The 19560-nt window shown below is 36.4% G+C and overlaps 4 protein-coding genes across 4 annotated transcripts; 3 read left to right on the top strand and 1 right to left on the bottom strand.

Moving 5' to 3' along the window:
• The first annotated feature begins 781 nt into the window (after nucleotides 1–781).
• On the top strand, nucleotides 782–7666 carry LOC119997415 (aldehyde dehydrogenase family 3 member H1-like). The gene is made up of 10 exons (XM_038844419.1): nucleotides 782–1245; nucleotides 3174–3242; nucleotides 3320–3416; nucleotides 3546–3752; nucleotides 5584–5699; nucleotides 5825–5929; nucleotides 6041–6213; nucleotides 6324–6414; nucleotides 6813–6962; nucleotides 7224–7666. Exons 1-10 carry the CDS (start codon nucleotides 1021–1023, stop codon nucleotides 7455–7457), a joined length of 1467 nt encoding a protein of 488 aa, XP_038700347.1. The 5' UTR covers nucleotides 782–1020; the 3' UTR covers nucleotides 7458–7666.
• A 210-nt stretch (nucleotides 7667–7876) lies between these two features.
• Nucleotides 7877–9129, bottom strand: LOC119995817 (dnaJ homolog subfamily B member 13). Its single transcript, XM_038842269.1, has 2 exons — nucleotides 8756–9129; nucleotides 7877–8321 (listed from the first exon to the last, which is right to left on the bottom strand). The coding sequence occupies exons 1-2, from the start codon at nucleotides 9118–9120 to the stop codon at nucleotides 7877–7879; spliced, it is 810 nt and encodes a 269-aa protein (XP_038698197.1). The 5' UTR covers nucleotides 9121–9129.
• A 1595-nt stretch (nucleotides 9130–10724) lies between these two features.
• On the top strand, nucleotides 10725–13633 carry LOC119996862 (aspartic proteinase Asp1-like). The gene is made up of 8 exons (XM_038843644.1): nucleotides 10725–10882; nucleotides 10993–11074; nucleotides 11353–11579; nucleotides 12177–12398; nucleotides 12488–12626; nucleotides 13049–13252; nucleotides 13366–13432; nucleotides 13539–13633. Exons 1-8 carry the CDS (start codon nucleotides 10725–10727, stop codon nucleotides 13631–13633), a joined length of 1194 nt encoding a protein of 397 aa, XP_038699572.1.
• Nucleotides 13634–16499: 2866 nt separating this feature from the next.
• On the top strand, nucleotides 16500–19067 carry LOC119996863 (aspartic proteinase Asp1-like). Its single transcript, XM_038843645.1, has 8 exons — nucleotides 16500–16657; nucleotides 16766–16847; nucleotides 17126–17352; nucleotides 17604–17825; nucleotides 17915–18053; nucleotides 18477–18698; nucleotides 18800–18866; nucleotides 18973–19067. Exons 1-8 carry the CDS (start codon nucleotides 16500–16502, stop codon nucleotides 19065–19067), a joined length of 1212 nt encoding a protein of 403 aa, XP_038699573.1.
• Nucleotides 19068–19560: the final 493 nt, after the last annotated feature.

A 19560-nucleotide genomic window follows, 5' to 3' on the forward strand; every position in this document is an offset into this window, starting at 1 on the left:
AAGATTATCCACAATTTCAATTGGTATATTAGTAAATGACTAAAAAAAATTCAATCCTCTCATCAATTCTACCTTGTAAATATGAATAAAGACGATATCTGACATAATTTTTCCTCACTTAAGTCTCCGTCTTTCAATCCAAACAATAGTCAAGAAGACATTTCCATTATTGCCATCTAACTTTCCATACACATAATCCGTCAAAAAAGCTGATTCCAATGTAATCCAACCCCCACGCGCTCTCCTCTGTCGTGGAAAATACTCGCTTTATGATGGTAAAGACGTCACCGTCACAGTACCAAACAAGACTCCAGTGATAAAAACTATATCAAGCACTTCAAAATCATTCTCTTTTTTCTACTCTCTCCTACGTGACATAACTTAATTGGGTGGGTGGGTCCCACAATATACACTATTCATCAACACTCCATATTCATCTTCTTTATTTTCTCTCTTACTTTTTATCATCTCTTTCTTATTTTTCATCATCTCTCTTCCTTTTCATCATCTATCTCTTCCTTTTCATCATCTCTTTCTTCCTTTTTATCATCTCTTCACTATTCATCAACTCTATACATACTTCATATTTCAAGTGTCATTTTTAACAACAACCTATATTTCAAGTGTCATTATCAAGAAAGTGTGTTTTCAAGTGTTCATTTTCTTCCATTGTAGAACGCACTCTAAATTTTTCATAAAATTCACTTTTCAACATTTGAAAATGTGTTATCAAGTGTCCATTGGACATGCTCTAAACCCCCCTCGCCTTCTCGTGTCAGTGGTCTCTTGATCCTCCATTCCGGTATAAAAATACAAATCGAAAGATAAATATACGGATATACAATTTATACACCTATATATGTATGTCATGCTAAAGCCATAAAGCTCTCACGCACAATACAAGCAAACAATCGGGAGCAGAAATCTGTGCCGGCGATTCCCGATTTGAACGCGGATAAGGTTCTTGCGAATCACGATATTCAAGGTTTTCTACTGTGTCATCATCTTTGGCTGGCGGTGATGGGGAGTGAGGTGGAGGAGGAGAAGGTATTCGATGCGGAAGCTGCTTCTTCTATGATGGAGAAGTTGAGAGAGAGCTTTTCGAGTGGAAGAACCAGAAGCTATGAGTGGAGAGTGACTCAGTTGAAGAATATTTTGAGGTTTTGTGACGAGCGCGAGCAAGATATCGTTGATGCTCTCCGGAAGGATCTATCCAAGCCCGAGTTCGAATCCATCATCTATGAGGTCACATCTTGATCTTGTTCTTCCTCCCTCTGTTTCACTTATTATTCCTTTGTGAATTTATCAGTCGCGCTAGATCGATTATTCATGCTCTGTTTTTTCAAAATTGTGTTTATGATTTTTGTATCTTCAGTGTTGCTTTAGGGAATTTAATTTTCCGAAGGAGGTACTACATGTACTTGGGAGTTATTTGATTGAATTGAATTGACTTCACTTTCATCGGACATCCTAAAAGTGCAAACTAGAAGAAAGTGGAGATATCTACAAATATGAGTATAAATTGATCAATGATGTTGATGAGCTGATGCGCAGTTAATGAGTTTAGGTTCAATTTTTCTGGCGATGCCAATTTATATTGCCTTCTTGTTATAATGAAGAAAATTGATAATTCATGCCGTATGTGGTAGTTGTGTGACAATAAACAGCAACCGCCTGTTTGGTTGTGGGGTCTGTAACTCCATACTCGTCCTTAAAAAAGGTAAAGCTAATATTCCCGTAGTGGGTGGGGTCGACGGCAGACATGATATACGTAGATGTTACCCCATACAATATGTGGGGAATTATTTTTTGAAATTGAACTTCTGACATTTACTTGCACCTTGCAACTCTACCATTGGGGCATATGTTTAACAAGTTAATTTTTTGGAAATAGCCTCTCCACATGTTATGTGGGATAGGGATGTGTACATCCTGTTTGCCCTCGACCCCGTCCACTATGGGAGTCTTGTGCACGAGAATTGTTTATCTTTCGTACTTCTGAGTTCCAGGATTTTTCTTGATTCTGGTTTTCAATTGATATGGACAAGTTATGGGATGGACACAGTATATGTCCCATTTGTTGCGTTGAAATTATATTGGTGGGAGCATTAATGACTACCCACGTAGTCATTAATGCTGTCAACACATTGAACCATTGACAAGGAATTCATGAGATGAACTTTGATAAATATGCCACTTGTAAATAAGAATTTATTGCGGAAAATGTGAGAAACTGTGTTATTCGAGTGCAGCCCGAGTCTAAGTATTGCCCTTTGGCAACTGTCAGTCTTAGTAATTTGGGGTTATTTAAGGGCTGAACTAAGTTAATTGTTTGAACATTTTCTTGCATGAAATGGCTATTCATCGAAGCCCAAACTTAAGCACTATCATTGTGCGACATGACTGATTGGCTTTCTGTTATGGTTTTTTAACAATTGCCCATAATGATATGGGAGATAAGGCAGGATAAATTAGTATTTCTCAAAATGGGTTGATATTGTTCTTTTGAAAAATTATACGTGAAATGTGCGAGTATCTGCTAAAAATGCTACATTCTTGAAATAGCATCCACTTGAGTGCATGTTTAGACTGGATGTTCTGGAGGTCTAAATTTTGAAGGCTGTTCATTGGTTCATTGTCAACCAGTTTCTCATTTGATATTTTCCTAATTCCTTATTTATTTCATCCTTTTAAATTGATACAATTGCAAGAGATATTTTTTCCTGAGTCAAATTTCAAGTGGATTATGTTATGGTTTTCCATATCTTCCTTATTGTATTGAAAACCACTTTCTGTATATGAACTACTTTGTTGACATTTAGTGAATGCGACTGATTGGATTTGAAAACTTTAGTCTGGGGAGTTCAACATCATTTCGACTCTAATCTACAGGCAATTGCTGTTATTAGATTGTAACCCTCTTTAGTTGGAAACACATCTGTTATTAATATTTCATGACTTGACAACTAACACTGGATGTGCTTTTGTTTGCTTTTATCTGGTAACTTTGATTCAAGTATTGTTCGTAACAATAAAACTGAAATTTTGAAGAGACTATCTAGCTTCCTAAACTTTTGATGCGTTAACTCATGTTTCTTTAACAATTGTATAATTGTATGTTAATCATTAATATTATTTTCCTCTAGAATTGGTTAACATGGATTTTGATACAGATTGCAATGTTGAAAAACTCATGCAAAGTAGCGCTTACGGAGCTGAAACATTGGATGCTTCCAGAAAAGGTTAATTAATTCTTAAATTCTCACTAAACAAGCTTTATTTTTTGATAGCTTCTTGACCATCTTGCCTTTGGTTGCAGGCTAAAACTTCCATGACCACATATCCTTCATCAGCTGAGATAGTTTCAGAACCATTGGGTGTTGTATTGATCATTTCAGCATGGAATTATCCTTTTTGTATGTTGACATATCCGGGATCCTTTTTATGTATTTTTATGTTGAATTTATGTAAGTTATATTTTCATTACCTATATCTTTCCAAATTGTGTAACAGCAGCAGTTGCCGTTTTCAATCCTTTCTTGCAGTGTTGTCTCTTGATCCAGTTGTTGGAGCAATATCAGCTGGTAATGCTGTGGTTTTAAAACCATCAGAAATTTCTCCAGCCTCCTCCTCATTGCTTGCGAAACTTATACCCGAATATTTGGATAGCTCTTCCATAAAGGTGGTTGAGGGGGCAGTTCCAGAAACAACTGCACTACTGGAACAGAAGTGGGAGAAAATATTTTATACAGGTTCTTAGTTATTTATCATTTATTTATCTTTTCTTCCAGTGCGGTCTTGAGTTGCCTTCTATGTGAATTTGATGCTGGTCCCTTACAGTCATTGCATAATGTTAGGAAGAATATGACTTTTGAACTTGAGGGACAGGGGGTGAATTTTTTCACCTGATGTTGCAAAATATATTTGTTTAAGGTAGACACTATTAATTGCCTATTATCGAATCGAAGCATGATTTAGTAAGGTTATAAAAATGTGTAGACCAACAATTATTGTCAAGAGTCGATTTTTTTTGGATAAATAAACTGACAGGTTACTTAGAAAATGCACTAGCAAATTCGACATTTGAAATTTTTTTAGTTAACTGGTTTGATGATTAATCTGATAATATTACAACGAATAGATTGCAACTGGATTTTTTTCCGTGATCATATGTTTAAAAAAGCAAATCAGCATCTCATGATGTCTAAATACCCAGCTCCAAGTCTCATGATGTCTAAATACCCAGCTCCAAGTCATGATGGGAGCGTAAGATAAACTTCAGAATAAAAGGAAAAGAAAAAAATGTCAATGAAGGATTGTGTACCAATATTACTGGGAAGCTGCTTAACTGGTATTAGAATACATTTTGAAATCAAATTCATGATAGAGCCATCAATAATTTGTGAGATGCTATATTTGAGGTAGGTTTGTGACTTGCAATTAGTTACAGATAAAATCAGTTAATGCTACTAGGTAAAAGGTAAAAAAACTCCCGTGCACAAGGCTCACTGTGGGGTTGGGGACAGGTAGTATGGTATGTATGCAGACCTGTACAATGTCTTCTCTTTAAAGGGAGTGTTGGGAGAAGAATTATAGTTTCTACTGTCACCTGGTGGCTGAAGCTCATGGATTCTATAGTGAACTGTTACTGGAACATTAGTCTATTGCACTGCATGAAATTACTTTTTGAGAAATTTATAGATTTGGTTCTTTTCCAAGAAGGTTGTTGGTTGGGATGGATGAATAGTGGTGCGATTTTTTGTAGAGGCCGCAATTTCCATTTATTTATGTTGAATGGGATCTCTAAAGGATTAGGAGAGTAGTGTTGGGGTATCTACCATTGGAGAAAATGCTGGTACAGTTGCAACTCTTAGGAACATGCAATATGTATGATGTGTCTATTGATTTGAGGTAAAACTGGTGTCGGATGCTACACATTAATTTATTTATCCTGAAAAATGTGATCTTGCAGAAGGGCTCTTGATGAGCCAGGATGAATGGGTTTGGGTATTTCTTGACAAACTGTATAAATCAGAGTATAGGCATCTGAAGCAACTTGGCTGCAGGGAGACTGCCTCAAAATGAGATTTTTTTTGTCTTTTTAACATTTGACCATGAGATTTGATCCAAGGATTGGCTCCGTTACGTGGTGGAATTGTCCTTGACAAAAGTCTATTGCTGCTTTATATGGTTAAATTCAAAGCAGAGTAATATTGAAACATTGTATCTTTGAAGGTGATGAGGACTAAACTCACCAGTTTATTGGAAAAGCTCCAACTGATTTACCATCCACTGACCAGAGAGTTTTGGGTGACTCTCTCTAACACAAACAAAACAAAACGAAATGAATCCCAACCTGATAAAGTAGAAGAAAAAAGTCGAAAATTCCTTGGATCTAGTTGGCTGCACCCCTGGTTGTTATAGACTCGTTTACTTTCTTGATGTTCATAATGAAGAAAGCGTATAAGCAATTGGAATATAAAACCATTTGGTGGAAGAAACCTTTCCATCTAAAAATATAGTCTTTCTTTATACTTAAATGTTGACATCAAAAAGTATAAAATATGCAATGCTGAATTGCAGGCAATGGAAGAGTTGGACGTATCGTGATGGCTGCTGCTGCAAAGCACCTTACACCTGTGGTTCTGGAGCTTGGAGGAAAATGTCCTGCTGTTGTTGATTCAGGCATTGATTTGCAAGTACGGAGCTCTCCTCTTGTGTGAAGTCATTTTTGGCATATTAAATAGTTTTTGCTGCTAATCATGGCACCTTGAGTACCATATTATTTCTTTTGAGCTGACATCTATACTTCTATACTTCCCAGATTGCGGTAAGGCGGATAATGGTAGGCAAGTGGGGTTGTAATAATGGACAGGCTTGCATTTCTACTGATCATATTATTACAACAAAAGATTATGCTCCAAAAGTGGTAAGAGTGCACACATATATATCCAACTCACTCTTATATATATCCAACTTTTGTTTTCCTTGTTTGTTTCTTTGTGTAATTCAGTTTTTAGTGATACCCTCTGTGCTCCAGGTGGATGCTTTAAAACATGAACTGGAGAAATTTTATGGGGAGAACCCTTTAGAGTCGACAGACTTGTCCCGCATTGTTAACGCAAACCATTTTGCTCGTCTGACTAAGTTCTTAGATGATGATAAGGTTTCTGGTAAGATTGTCCATGGAGGTGAAAGGGACAAAGGCAACTTGTGAGTTCTACAGTGAATTTGCTTGTGCTCACCAAGTATACATTGTTTTACCAGAAGTTTAGATGTCTTACAGGCTTTTATGCTATATAATCTGCTTCCTCTCTTGGCAGGAAGATTTCTCCTACCATCTTGCTAGATGTTCCAAGAGATTCTTTGATAATGAATGAGGAGATATTTGGTCCCCTGCTTCCCATTCTCACGGTACGAACATAGATGTTCCACATATAGTTTCCCTCGTTTCATTGTATTGAAATAAAAAGAGAGGAATTGTTCTAAGCTGCTCCATGGTATTAGTCCTGACTCTCACTAGAAAAAAGTGATAGAACCAATAAAACAATATGTAGGGGTGAAAAAACCTTAAAGTTTTTCTTTTTCATTGGAAATTGATTGGGAAAAAAGGTTTTAGGAATTGCAATCTGAATAAAAGAGGTAGCAATATAATTTATTAATATTTTGTTGGTATAATGGCCTTTTAGAAGCAAGTAGATTGAGGAGAATTGCTATTCGAATTCGACAAAAGCTAGTTAAATTATCTTCAGTTACTTTTTGGAAAGGAGAAGTGATTTAAATTTCTACACTCTTTCTTTTGTTTGGAACAGGTTGACAAAGTGGAAGATAGCTTTGATATAATAAACTCTGGAACAAAGCCTCTTGCAGCTTATTTGTTTACCAACAACAAGAAGCTGAAACAACAATTTGTTGCAACTGTTTCTGCTGGGGGTTTGGTGATCAATGACACTACTGTTCATGTAAATGTTCTTCTTTGAGCTCACATGCATAACATTCATGTATACCTGCAATTATTCTTCCCTGAACTTGCAGAAATTAAAAGAATTCACTTTCATGCATAATTTCTCTCCACACCTGCATAATACAAGAGAAATCACCCGTGGTTGAGTTAAAGTGACACTTCAGTGAGGCTGAACAATTCGACAACTAGAGACTTGTGAAATTGTAGCTCACATACCATTCTAAATTTTGCTTCCATAATTGTGTAATTTACATTGCAGCTTGCAGTTCACACATTGCCATTTGGAGGAGTTGGGGAGAGTGGGACGGGGTCCTACCACGGTAAATTTTCTTTTGACGCATTTAGCCATAAGAAGGCAGTTGTGTATCGCAGTTTTGCTGGTGATGCATCTATTAGGTATCCACCATACACACCTGGAAAACTAAGATTGATGAAGGCTTTGTTAGGTGGTAGTATAATTGGCATAATTCGTGCTCTGCTTGGTTTTAAATGACAATGATTGTATTAAGTTTTATCTGGTGTGAGTTTGTTTCTGTTTCCTAAGATAAAACTATCCAAATTAGTTTTATATCCGAATGGTTCCAATCTGTTGTTCTGGTGACAACGATGATAACGCTACTTCTCATACCCTTTTAGTTTATTTATGTCTATTCTTGTCCCTGCATAATGTGATATATAGTTTGATATGATTTTTGTTCTCAACTATCTTTTTTGGCTAAATATGATGAGTTGTATTGATACTTTTCAGTGAGTAGCATTGTTCATATATCCTAAACAAAAAACTTTTTTTTTTTTTTGAAAGGTAAACAAAAAACTTTTCAAACAAAGCAAAGTCTAGTGTCTGATTCCTACCCAAACCCAATAGAAAGTAAAATCCCGGAAACAAAAAAGAAGAGAAACCAAACTTGTTCTTCAACTAAAATCCTGCAGAGTACTAACAACATCTGAACGCTGTTGGTCCGTCAATGTTGATGGAAAATCAACCAAGAACATAACTTTAAGGTCTCCGCGCTTTCTTTGCTCTTTTGGACTTGGCATGCCTTGTCCTTCAATGATCTTAATGAGGCCTGGGTGGATGATATCGTCGATTTTCAAGCTCATTTCCTCTCCGCCAAGGAGAGGAATTGAGATGTCGCAACCAGTGAGTGCCTTGATCAGAGGGATTCTCACTCCAAACTCCAAGTCATCCCCTTCTCTTCTGAACATATGGTGTCGTTTTTCGCCAACTACGAATGTCACATCGGCGGGTACTAAACCAGGCCTCTCATTTCCCATACCTTCGAACGTAATCTTTGTCCCTTTTTTCCATCCTGGCTTCACTTTTATTGTTAGCAACTCCTCTTCTTGAATTATTTCCCTGCCAAATTCAAATAACACAACTTAGCGCATTATTGCAAAACTCGTTAAATTTAACCCTATGTTCTGATTTATGGTAAAAATCTGTAAAAGATGTCAAGGATCTCAGTGTTTTTTGTCACAGTTATTCCAAATGATTGACACACATAGATCCATGTAAAATTATGGGTCTCACATACCTCACATACCCCACATGACTTGTATCAAATTGTATGTGTCCACCTCAGCATTTAGGATAACTCGGACAAAAAACATTGAGAAATTGCTGAAAAATCTTTCTTTTTTCATTCTCATTTTGATTGTTGTTGCATGGTAACAATCCCAACATAACCACACTTAATTGAAATTTTTTTCGACCAAAAATTCAACGTTTATTTTTAAATGGAATCATTTAAGAGGGGAAAAAAAAGCTTGAAATGAGAATTAGGAGCGAACCCAGTGTTTGTAAGAACATCTCTTGTAATCTTGATCTTCGTCATACATCCAAAACACAACTCCTCGAGGGTGCACTCAAGTTTTCTTTCAATGGCCGGAGGTTTCAGCATCCGGCCAGTTGAGTTTGAAAACATGATAGGAGTGGTGCTTCTCCGACTGGCGTTTCTCGAGAGGGAGGGAGGAGGGAAGCCATTGGAATCGGTGCCTCTCCGGCTCACACTTCTAAACGATGATGGTGTCGGAATTGGACTCCGCCGGCTCCCACTTCTCGATAGAGGAGAAGGTATTGATGGGAAGCAATTATCCATGCTTTTGTGATTGGTTCCATCAGGATTATTGTATCTAAAGCTGTGGACTCCATTCATGTTTTCCTCCTCTTCTCTATCAAGGTCCTGAATACAATCACAATATAATTTATGCATGCATGATAGATTGTGTGATTTATATTATATACTTTAATCTATATATACATCCGTTATGATAGAGTTCACGTGCATCATGTGAGATATTTTGAGCTCACGAATTCATTTGGATTCTACGCATTCAACTCAACAGTTGGGATAATAGGATAGAAACTGCCAAGATGTTTATCATTTTTGTATATACATACATACCTGGTGAGATATGTCAATGGCTTCAATATTGTGTTGCGTGTTAGCGTTGGTTGGGGATGGACTCTTCTTGTTATCGTGACACCATCCTGTGAATAGCGAGACGTAAAGCTTGAAGAGGCCTCCAATGGTGGGAATATTTTTCTTGTTTCTTTGCTGTGAAATGTTGAAGGTACCAGCTGTTGGTATCTCAAGGATGTGACGATGATCTACCATGAATGTGAGAGAGGAAATGAGTAATGACCATGAGAAATGGAGAGATTAACCAAATATGAGGCGTTTTGTGAGGTCTTTTATTAGCATATTCCGTTATAGCTATCTTCATCCTCATCTCCATAAGTAATTATTTTCTTATTATTATTACAACTATTACTTAAATTTAATTAATATTATTAAAGTGAAGCATTTATTAGATGATCCATTTAATTTCATACCTCATTTTTAGTAAGTTTTTTTTTGTTTTTATTTATTTATAAAGGATGCCGAATCGAACATTGTATTTTGTACAAATCCAAAGAAATAAACCCTAAACCAGAGAACACATAGTTACACGCCGGCTTTGTAGCTGCTACTTAATATTTTTTTTTTAATTTTTATCTAGGTGGCATCGTATTTTTTAAATTTAAATAAATATTGGAAGGTGTTTGAACCGTCCCATTTTTCTTAGACAATTGTTTTTTGAAACGAGGAGGGGAGACTCGCACCATCCTTACCACTACAATTAGTGGTTTGTGTGTGTCTTCTTAGACACCTTGGTAAATAGTGTTTATGATTTTTTTTAATGGAAAATTACATTTTACTCATTAGTATTGGCAATTCTTCTTTCAGGCTAATAATAAAAAATCACAAAATGCTAAAAATAATAGGATTTATTATATTTTAATGCTTCCCTAGCCATTAGTATTATAAATCTTTTTGTTTTATATATAAAATAAAATAGCCGTTTATCCTTTATTGTTGAACTGGAGGAAATGGAAAGAATAATAACCAATCATTGTTCTTGTACACGTACATAAATATACACTTGACCGACCGTATCTCGAAGAATTAATCTTGGGCTTGCTTAGGGATACTTTGGACAACCAACAAAAAAAATATATATCAACATAGGTAATTGAGAAATAAAAAATGGTCGATCGATCGGCATATAACTGATTCAGGTAAAGAAGGTATCACTCAATCATTGGGAGAGGAATCCTCCTGATAATTCAAAGCGAAGCAATTGGACAAAGGAATATTTCTGCCGGCTGGAAATTTTAGCCATTGATCTTCCATGGCATCCATCCCTCACCTATATATAAATAACACCAAAAGCTCTTTCTTTCTAACCCACCACAAGGCCAGGGCTTCTACTCGTGATGGAAAGCAAAACTCTAATTCCAAAACCAACAATGGTGATGATGGTGGTGCTGCAGGTGGCGTTGTATACAGCAGTTCAAAGCCACCTCTCGCAAGCGATTCTCCAGGACACCTCCTCCATTGTTTTCCCGTTGAGCGGGAGCATTCATACTCATTGGTTCTTGTCTTAAACCACCCAGTTACATTATTTTCTTTCCTCATATATATGCTTTGTTATGATGAATTCATTTTGTTTTAATGAGTACTGATCATGAATACAATCTGCAGGGCATACATGACGACCATCAATATAGGTAAACCACACAAGCCTTTCAAGGTTCATGTTGATACTGCGAGCGAACTCACTTGGGTATTCTGTGATGGACCTTGCGAGAATTGCAACTTCGTAAGTATTACTGTTAAGACTAAAATCTCACATCGATATGACATAACCCAGTTGAGTAGTTTATAAGCAAAATCCGCTCCTCTCACCTTGAAGATCCATATCTTCAATATTTTTATGTTGAGAATTTCAACAATTATCACACACATTATTGTCATCAATATTATTAGCACCAGCATTTTCTTTCTTTCTCAATATTTCTCACCTACTACTAGTACTTATTCAAACACTTGTGTTTTTTAAAGCCCAAAGAACATTTGTACAAGCCGAAAACAGATAGCATTGTCAAATGTGAGGATCCCTTATGTGTTGCTATCCAAGGGAAGGAACGTAATTGTGAAAACCCAGATGATCGATGCGAGTATGTTATACCTTTTAGCGATGGTAGTAAAACTCATGGTTACTTGGTCAGGGATATTTTTCCAATCCGACTTACAACTGGCTCGATCATTGATTCTCCTTTAGTCTTTGGGTAAGTTTAGTATGTTAATCTCTACGATTCAATCTATAATTTCGTGATTGTTGGAGCTCAACACAAGTCCCACATCGCAAAAATAGAAAGAAGTGTGGTTTATATGGCCTGGGGAGATCCAACGCAATGACTTAAGCTTTTGAGTAAGATGGACTTTTCTCCAAGCTCATAAACGCCACGCAGGCCCATGTAACGTGGGCTCACCTCGGTCTATTTTTCAACATGGTAGAGGGAGATTGCGGGGGTGTATTTGAGGCCCAACAGAGAGGCCCATTAAAAAAAACTTTGGGGCCTCCCACCACTGAGTAACAAAAAAAGAAAGTAACAAGTGGGATGTATTTGAGGATGCAGGGACTTGTGTTTGAGGGAGAGTGTTGGAGCCCATCACAACAAGTGTCACATCTAAAAAAGTAGAACGAAGAAGTGTGGTTTATATGGTATGGGGAGGTCCAACTCAATGGTTTAATCTTTTGAGTAAGATGAGTTTTTCTCCAAGCCCATGTACGCCACGCAGGCCCATGTAATGTGGGTTCATATCCGGTCCATATTTCTAAAATTACAAATTGATCTTTGATAAGTTGATCCCTAAAATCGTAGGTGTGGATACAAACAAATTGGAGCATTTAGAGGGGCTGGAATGCTTGGCTTAAGTAGGGGTCCAGTTGGCTTCTTATCGCAGATTCATTCACAAGGCCTAATAAAACAAGTAATGGGCCATTGTTTAAGTAGCCAAGAAGGTGGATTTTTATTCTTAGGAGATGATCTTGTACCACATACAGGAGTCTCATGGACACCGATCACAAACAATTATCATGAAGAGTAAGATACATCTCTAATCCCAATTAAACTTTCTCTATCAATTATTAAGCAATGGGTTCTTACAAATGCTTTGTGTATATATTATTCAGTAGAGACTACTTATCAGGACCAGTGGACCTTTTGTTTGATGGAAAAGCAACCCAAGTGACGGGACTTAAAGTTGATTTCGATAGTGGATCTGCATTGTCCTGGTTAAATCAATCTGCCTACCAACATACACTTGATTTGGTAATGTTAGAACAAATTATGCATCAAATAAGAAAATAAATCAAATTTGACAACTAGCCGCCAAGAACACATCCATGCTAGTTTAAGATGCATCACTTAATGGAGTGTACTTTGATACCCATATATTAAAATGCAACCCTTACACGAAGTTGAGGGAGTGTGCATTTTGAGAGAGTTTTCTTATTCTTTCTTTTTGTGAAAATCCATGCTTCAATGGGGAAATTACACCCGTTGGGTGTTGTAACTTCTCCACAGGGAGTTGCACATCTCTCTCTCAACAGCTCACAACTGTCGATGACAGTTGAGTTAGGAGAAGGGTTGGGTTAACCATCATGGTTGCCCAAACCCATCTCAATGTAAGGGGAAAAAAGGTTTCCTTCAATTATAACCATAAATTCATGATTTATTAACTCATATTTCAGATCAACCAAGCTCTGAAAAAAACGAAGTTGAAACCTGCAGAACCCGAGGGCGAACTTTCAGTTTGCTGGAGCCACAAGAAAAAACCTATTATATCATTGGATAAAATGAACAATAAGTACTTCAAGAAGTTGACTCTAAGCTTCAAGAATATACCAAACGTTAAATTGGAGTTACCACCCCAAGCTTATCTCATACTTATTAAAGTAGGTGTTATATTTCTAGTAGCTAGCCATAAATTTTCAGTACAAACTCATATATAGCTAGTGTCCTCCTTCAATAACTCATATGGAGTATATATATATCTCTTTCACTACAGGGAAAAGTGTGTTTGGGGATTGATGATGGTGACAAATTGGGACTACAAAATCCAAATTTAATTGGAGGTAATTAAAAGAAACTAACAACACAAGAAACCTGATAAATTAAGGAATCTAATATCGATCTTATAGTACTGGAACTTCAATACTAATTGTCTTTTGTTGTGGTCAGCCATTTCAATGCAGGATAAGTTGGTGATGTACGATAATGTCAATCATCGGATCGGATGGGCTTCCAGGGATTGCAAGATACCCCCCATGCTTTAGACGAATATATATATGTCAGTCAAGTACACAAGAGCAGCACTACTTTCTCTTGTATAATCTGTATATGAACTGCAATATACAAACTATATAACGTAATAAAGATGCTTGTCATTGAAACGTTTAAAGCGCAAAAAATATTTCACGGTTAGTTGGTAACTCGTTCGCAAAGTTGGTTGGTTTGCATAAACCTGTGACAACATATGAACTTACAAGTGGTTTCATAACCCTTCTAGAGCTATTTTTTTTTTCTCTCTGTCTAACTAAATTCATAAAATGTTTCATAAAACGTTTAAAATTATTCGATTTACATTATTATAAATAAACTGGCGTAGGATACTCAATTATTACCAAACACAAGTGCCGCCTAGGCACCCGTTTGGCAAGCAATATTGGCTAGCATATATGCTAGTCAAAAACATGATAGGAGTGGTGCTTCTTCGACTGGCGTTTCTCGAGAGGGAGGGAGGGAAGCCATTGGAATCGTTGCTTCTCCGGCTTACACTTCTAAACGATGAAGGTGTCGGAATAGGACTCCGCCGGCTCCCACTTCTGGATAGAGGAGAAGGTATTCATGGGAAGCAATCATCCATGCTTTTGTGCTTGGTTCCATCAGGATTATTGTATCTAAAGCTGTGGACTCCATTCATGTTTTCCCCCTCTTCTCTATCAAGGTCCTGAATACAATCACAATATAATTTATGCATGCATGCTAGATTGTGTGATTTATATTATACACTTTAATCTATATATACATCCGTTATGATAGAGTTCACGTGCATCATGTGAGATATTTTGAGCTCGTGAATTTATTTGGATCCTACGCATTCAACTCAACAGTTGGGATAATAGGATACGAACTGCCAAGATGTTTATCATTTTTGTATATACATACACACCTGGTGAGATATGTCAATGGCTTCAATATTGTGTTGCGTGTTAGCGTTGGTTGGGGATGGTCTCCTCTTGTTATCGCGACACCATCCTGTGAATAGCGAGACGTAAAGCTTGAAGAGGCCTCCAATGGTGGGAATATTTTTCTTGTTTCTTTGCTGTGAAATGTTGAAGGTACCAGCTGTTGGTATCTCAAGGATGTGATGATGATCTACCATGAATGTGAGAGAGAGAGGAAATGAGTAATGACCATGAGAAATGGAGAGATTAACCAAATATGAGGCGTTTTGCGAGGTCTTTTATTAGCATATTCCATTATGAGTAGTAGCAGGGGCGGAGTCAGGAAATTTTGTGGGTGGGGCCAAAAGTTGGAGGGTTTGGGGGCAGTCCCAGAAATTTTTTTAAGGAGTATTTAGTAAAAAATTAATTAATTTCTCATTGATTATATAGCAAAATTAAAGTGAAAAACCAAAACATCACGAACTGTATAAAGACCATGTACTTACAAAAACCTCGAACCGGACCTCAATAAAGAAAGAAATACTGGGAGATTTGAAAGAAAGAAAGAAATATTGGTAAAAGGAGAAGAATAGGTTTTAAAAAAAATGTTGATAGGTTTAAAAAAAAGAAGGAAATGCTAGTAAAACTTAAAAGGAGAATATTACATTTAAAAAAAAAATAGGTTTAGAAAAAAAAAAGATATGTAGGAGATCAATTCAAACTCAGCACCACACAATAAAAGGAAACATAGTTTGCCACTAGACCAACAGGAAAGCTAGACATATAAGCCTAGTTTTGTAAATCATATATAAAGTAGTAGATATGCCAACAGAAATGATGGTAGCAGAAATGCTGGACAATTTTAGCAGCAAATATGCTGCCTGAATGCTGGGTAAGTGTTTGATTGAACTTTTGCTATTAACATTTGTGTTGTGTAGCATATTGTGATAAATTACGTGAAGGGGTATTATGCATATTAGTTGTATACGTTGTATCCAAACATACAAATTAATATAAAGAATTTAAATTAATTAAAGGTAATAATCAATTATAAATTAATTAATCAATTATCAATTTGATTTAATTTAATTTAATTTAATTTAATTTTTTTATTTAATAAGCTCAAGGTTAATTAATTAATTAACTATTTATTTATTTGACAAGCTCAGGGTTATAATGGAAATATGAATATTTAATGAGGATAAAATAGTAAAGAGCCACGCAAATGCTCCAAATTTGAAGCATTGTAAAAAGTAGTAAAAATGCTACTGAAATTGTCTCGACTTACGTGCATGAAAAAAGGTGTTTGGATGATTTGGAGCATTTATACTAACAAGTATTATAAATGCTGTAAAAAAAAAACTCATAGAAATGGGGCCTGGGCTTGGGCCCGAGCCCCTGGTCCCTATTTGACTCCGCCCATGAGTAGTAGGGGAGAGAAGGATAGCTATCTTCATCCTCATCTCCATAAGTAATCATTTTCTTATTATCATTACAACAACTATTACTTAAATTTAATTAATATTATTAAAGTGAAGCATGTATTAGATGATCCATTTAATTTACCTCATTTTTAGTAAGTTTTTTTTTAAAGGATGCCAAATCGAACATTGTATATTTGTATTTTGCACAAATCCAAAGGAATAAAGCCAAAACCAGAGACCACATAGTTACGCTGATTTGAGAGAAACTTGTAGACTTGCATTATCATCGATCAGGAATACTTAATATGTATTGTTTTAAATTTTTTTTTAATCTAGGTGGCGTCATATTTATTAAATTTAAATAAATATTCAATCATTGGGAGAGGCATCCTCTTGATGATTCAAAGCGAAGCAATTGGACAAAGAAATATTTCTGCCGGCCGGAAATTTTAGCCATTGATCTTCCATGGCATCCATCCCTCACCTATATATAAATAACACCAAAAGCCCTTTCTTTCTAACCCACCACAAGGCCAGGTCTTCTACTCGTGATGGAAAGTAAAACTCTAATTCCAAAACCAACAATGGTGATGATGGCGGCGCTGCAGGTGGCGTTGTATACAGCAGTTCAAAGCCATCTCTCGCAAGCGATTCTCCAGGACACCTCCTCCATTGTTTTCCCGTTGAGCGGGAGCATTCATACTCATTGGTTCTTGTCTTAAACCACCCAGTTACATTATTTTCTTTCCTTATATATGCTTTGTTATGATGAATTCATTTTGTTTTAATGAGTACTGATCATGAATACAATCTGCAGGGCATACTTGACGACCATCAATATAGGTAAACCACACAAGCCTTTCAAGGTTCATGTTGATACTGCGAGTGAACTCACTTGGGTATTCTGTGATGGATCTTGCGAGAATTGCAACTTCGTAAGTATTACTGTTAAGACTAAAATCCCACATCGATATGACATAACCCAGCTGAGTAGTTTATAAGCAAAATCCGCTCCTCTCACATTGAAGATCCATATCTTCAATATTTTTAGGTTGAGAATTTCAACAATTATCACACACATTATTGTCATCAATATTATTAGCACCAGCATTTTCTTTCTTTCTCAATATTTCTCACCTACTACTAGTACTTATTCAAACACTTGTGTTTTTTAAAGCCCAAAGAACATTTGTACAAGCCGAAAACAGATAGCATTGTCAAATGTGAGGATCCCTTATGTGTTGCTATCCAAGGGAAGGAACGTAATTGTGAAAACCCAGATGATCGATGCGAGTATGTTATACCTTTTAGCGATGGTAGTAAAACTCATGGTTACTTGGTCAGAGATATTTTTCCAATCCGACTTACAACTGGCTCGATCATTGATTCTCCTTTAGTCTTTGGGTAAGTTGATTATGTTAATTAATCTCTACGATTCAATCCATAATTTCATGATTGTTGAAGCCCAACACAAGCCCTACATCGAAAAAAATAGAAAGAAGTGTGGTTTATATGACATGGAGAGGTCCAACGCAATGACTTCAGCTTTTGAGTGAGATAGACTTTCCTCCAAGCCCATGTAACGTGGGGTCATCTCTGTCCATATTTCTAAAATTACTAATTCATCTTTGATAAGTTGATCCCTAAAATCGTAGGTGTGGATACAAACAAATCGGAACCTTTAGAGGGGTTGGAATGCTTGGCTTAAGTAGGGGTCCAGTTGGTTTCTTATCGCAAATGCATTCGCAAGGCCTAATAAAACAAGTAATGGGTCATTGTTTGAGTAGCCAAGAAGGTGGATTTTTATTCTTAGGAGATGATCTTGTACCACGTACAGGAGTCTCATGGACACCGATCACAAACAATTATCATGAAGAGTAAGATACATCTCTAATCCCAATTAAACTTTCTCTATGAATTATTCAGTAATGGGTTCTTACAAATGCCTTGTGTATATATTATTCAGTAGAGACTACTTATCAGGACCAGTGGACCTTTTGTTTGATGGGAAAGCAACCCAAGTGAGGGGACTTAAAGTTGATTTCGATAGTGGATCTGCATTGTCCTGGTTAAATCAATCTGCCTACCAACATACACTTGATTTGGTAATGTTAGAACAAATTATGCATCAGATAAGAAAATAAATCAAATTTGACAACATGCTGCCAAGAACACATCCATGCTAGTTTAAGATACATCACCTAACGGAATGTACTTTGGTGCCCATATATTAAAATGCAGCCCTTACACGAAGTTGAGAGGGAGTGTGCATTTTGAGAGAATTTTCTTATTCTTCTTTTTGTGAAAATGCATGCTTCAATGGGGAAATTACACCCCTTGGGTGTTGTAACTTCTCCACGGGGAGTTGCACATCTCTCTCTCGACTGCTCACAACTGTCGATGACAGTTGAGCTAGGAGAAGGGTTGGGTTAACCATCATGGTTGCCCAAACCCATCTCAATGTAAGGGGAAAAAAGGTTTCCTTCAATTATAACCATAAATTCATGATTTATTAACTCATATTTCAGATCAACCAAGCTCTTAAAAAAACGAAGTTGAAACCTGCAGAACCCGAGGGCGAACTTTCAGTTTGCTGGAGCCACAAGAAAAAACCTATTATATCATTGGATAAAATGAACAATAAGTACTTCAAGAAGTTGACTCTAAGCTTCCAGAATATACCAAACGTTAAATTGGAGTTACCACCCCAAGCTTATCTCATACTTATTAAAGTAGGTGTTATATTTCTGGTAGCTAGCCATAAATTTTCAGTACAAACTCTTATATATATGGCTAGTGTCCTCCTTCTATAACTCATATGGAGTATATATATATATCTCTTTCACTACAGGGAAAAGTGTGTTTGGGGATTGATGATGGTGACAAATTGGGACTAGAAAATCCAAATTTAATTGGAGGTAATTAAAAGAAACTACCAACACAAGAAACCTGATAAATTAAGGAATCTAATATCGATCTTATAGTACTTGAACTTCAATACTAATTGTCTTTTGTTGTGGTCAGCCATTTCAATGCAGGATAAGTTGGTGATGTACGATAATGATAATCATCGGATAGGATGGGCTTCGAGGGACTGCAATATACCCCCCATGCTTTAGACGAATATATATATGTGAGTCAAGTACACATGAGCAGCACTACTTTCTCCTGTATAATCTGTATATGAACTGCAATATACAAACTTTAACGTAATAAAGATGCTTGTCATTGAAACGTTTCAAGCGCAAAAAATATTTCACAATTAGTTGGTAACTCGTTCACAAGGTTGGTTTCTGACAACATATGAACTTACAAGTGGTTTCATAACCCTTCTAGCGCTATTTTTTTTCTTCTATATGTCTAACTAAATTCGTAAAATGTTAGATAAACCGTTTAAAATTATTCGATTTACATATAAATATAAATAAACTGACGTCGGATACTCAATTATTACCAACCACGAGTGCCGCCTAGGCTCCCGTTTGGCAAGCAATATTGGCTAGCATATATGCTAGTCAAAAACATATATATATATATATATGTGGTAGTATCCAATCAAACGATTCAAACCACAATTTCCTGGCACAAATTCCTAGTCAATTTGTGGAAAAT

The sequence above is a fragment of the Tripterygium wilfordii genome, chromosome 4 (assembly GCF_013401445.1).
Source record: "Tripterygium wilfordii isolate XIE 37 chromosome 4, ASM1340144v1, whole genome shotgun sequence".
In the NCBI taxonomy this organism is placed as follows: Eukaryota; Viridiplantae; Streptophyta; class Magnoliopsida; order Celastrales; family Celastraceae; genus Tripterygium; species Tripterygium wilfordii.

What these genes read in the sequence shown, in the direction of transcription:
- LOC119997415 (XM_038844419.1), top strand. Translation starts at nt 1,021, where the DNA reads ATGGGGAGTGAGGTGGAGGAGGAGAAGGTATTCGATGCGGAAGCTGCT. An exon ending in AGCATGGAATTATCCTTTTT is followed by an intron (nt 3,417 to 3,545) that starts GTATGTTGACAT and finishes CCTTTCTTGCAG; the next exon opens with TGTTGTCTCTTGATCCAGTT. An exon ending in GAAAGGGACAAAGGCAACTT is followed by an intron (nt 6,214 to 6,323) that starts GTGAGTTCTACA and finishes CTCTCTTGGCAG; the next exon opens with GAAGATTTCTCCTACCATCT.
- LOC119995817 (XM_038842269.1), bottom strand. Translation starts at nt 9,120, where the DNA reads ATGAATGGAGTCCACAGCTTTAGATACAATAATCCTGATGGAACCAAT. An exon ending in GATGTTCTTACAAACACTGG is followed by an intron (nt 8,322 to 8,755) that starts GTTCGCTCCTAA and finishes TGAATTTGGCAG; the next exon opens with GGAAATAATTCAAGAAGAGG.
- LOC119996862 (XM_038843644.1), top strand. Translation starts at nt 10,725, where the DNA reads ATGGAAAGCAAAACTCTAATTCCAAAACCAACAATGGTGATGATGGTG. An exon ending in CTGCGAGCGAACTCACTTGG is followed by an intron (nt 11,075 to 11,352) that starts GTATTCTGTGAT and finishes TGTTTTTTAAAG; the next exon opens with CCCAAAGAACATTTGTACAA. An exon ending in ACCAACATACACTTGATTTG is followed by an intron (nt 12,627 to 13,048) that starts GTAATGTTAGAA and finishes CTCATATTTCAG; the next exon opens with ATCAACCAAGCTCTGAAAAA.
- LOC119996863 (XM_038843645.1), top strand. Translation starts at nt 16,500, where the DNA reads ATGGAAAGTAAAACTCTAATTCCAAAACCAACAATGGTGATGATGGCG. An exon ending in GGGAGCATTCATACTCATTG is followed by an intron (nt 16,658 to 16,765) that starts GTTCTTGTCTTA and finishes TACAATCTGCAG; the next exon opens with GGCATACTTGACGACCATCA. An exon ending in ACAAACAATTATCATGAAGA is followed by an intron (nt 17,826 to 17,914) that starts GTAAGATACATC and finishes TATATTATTCAG; the next exon opens with TAGAGACTACTTATCAGGAC.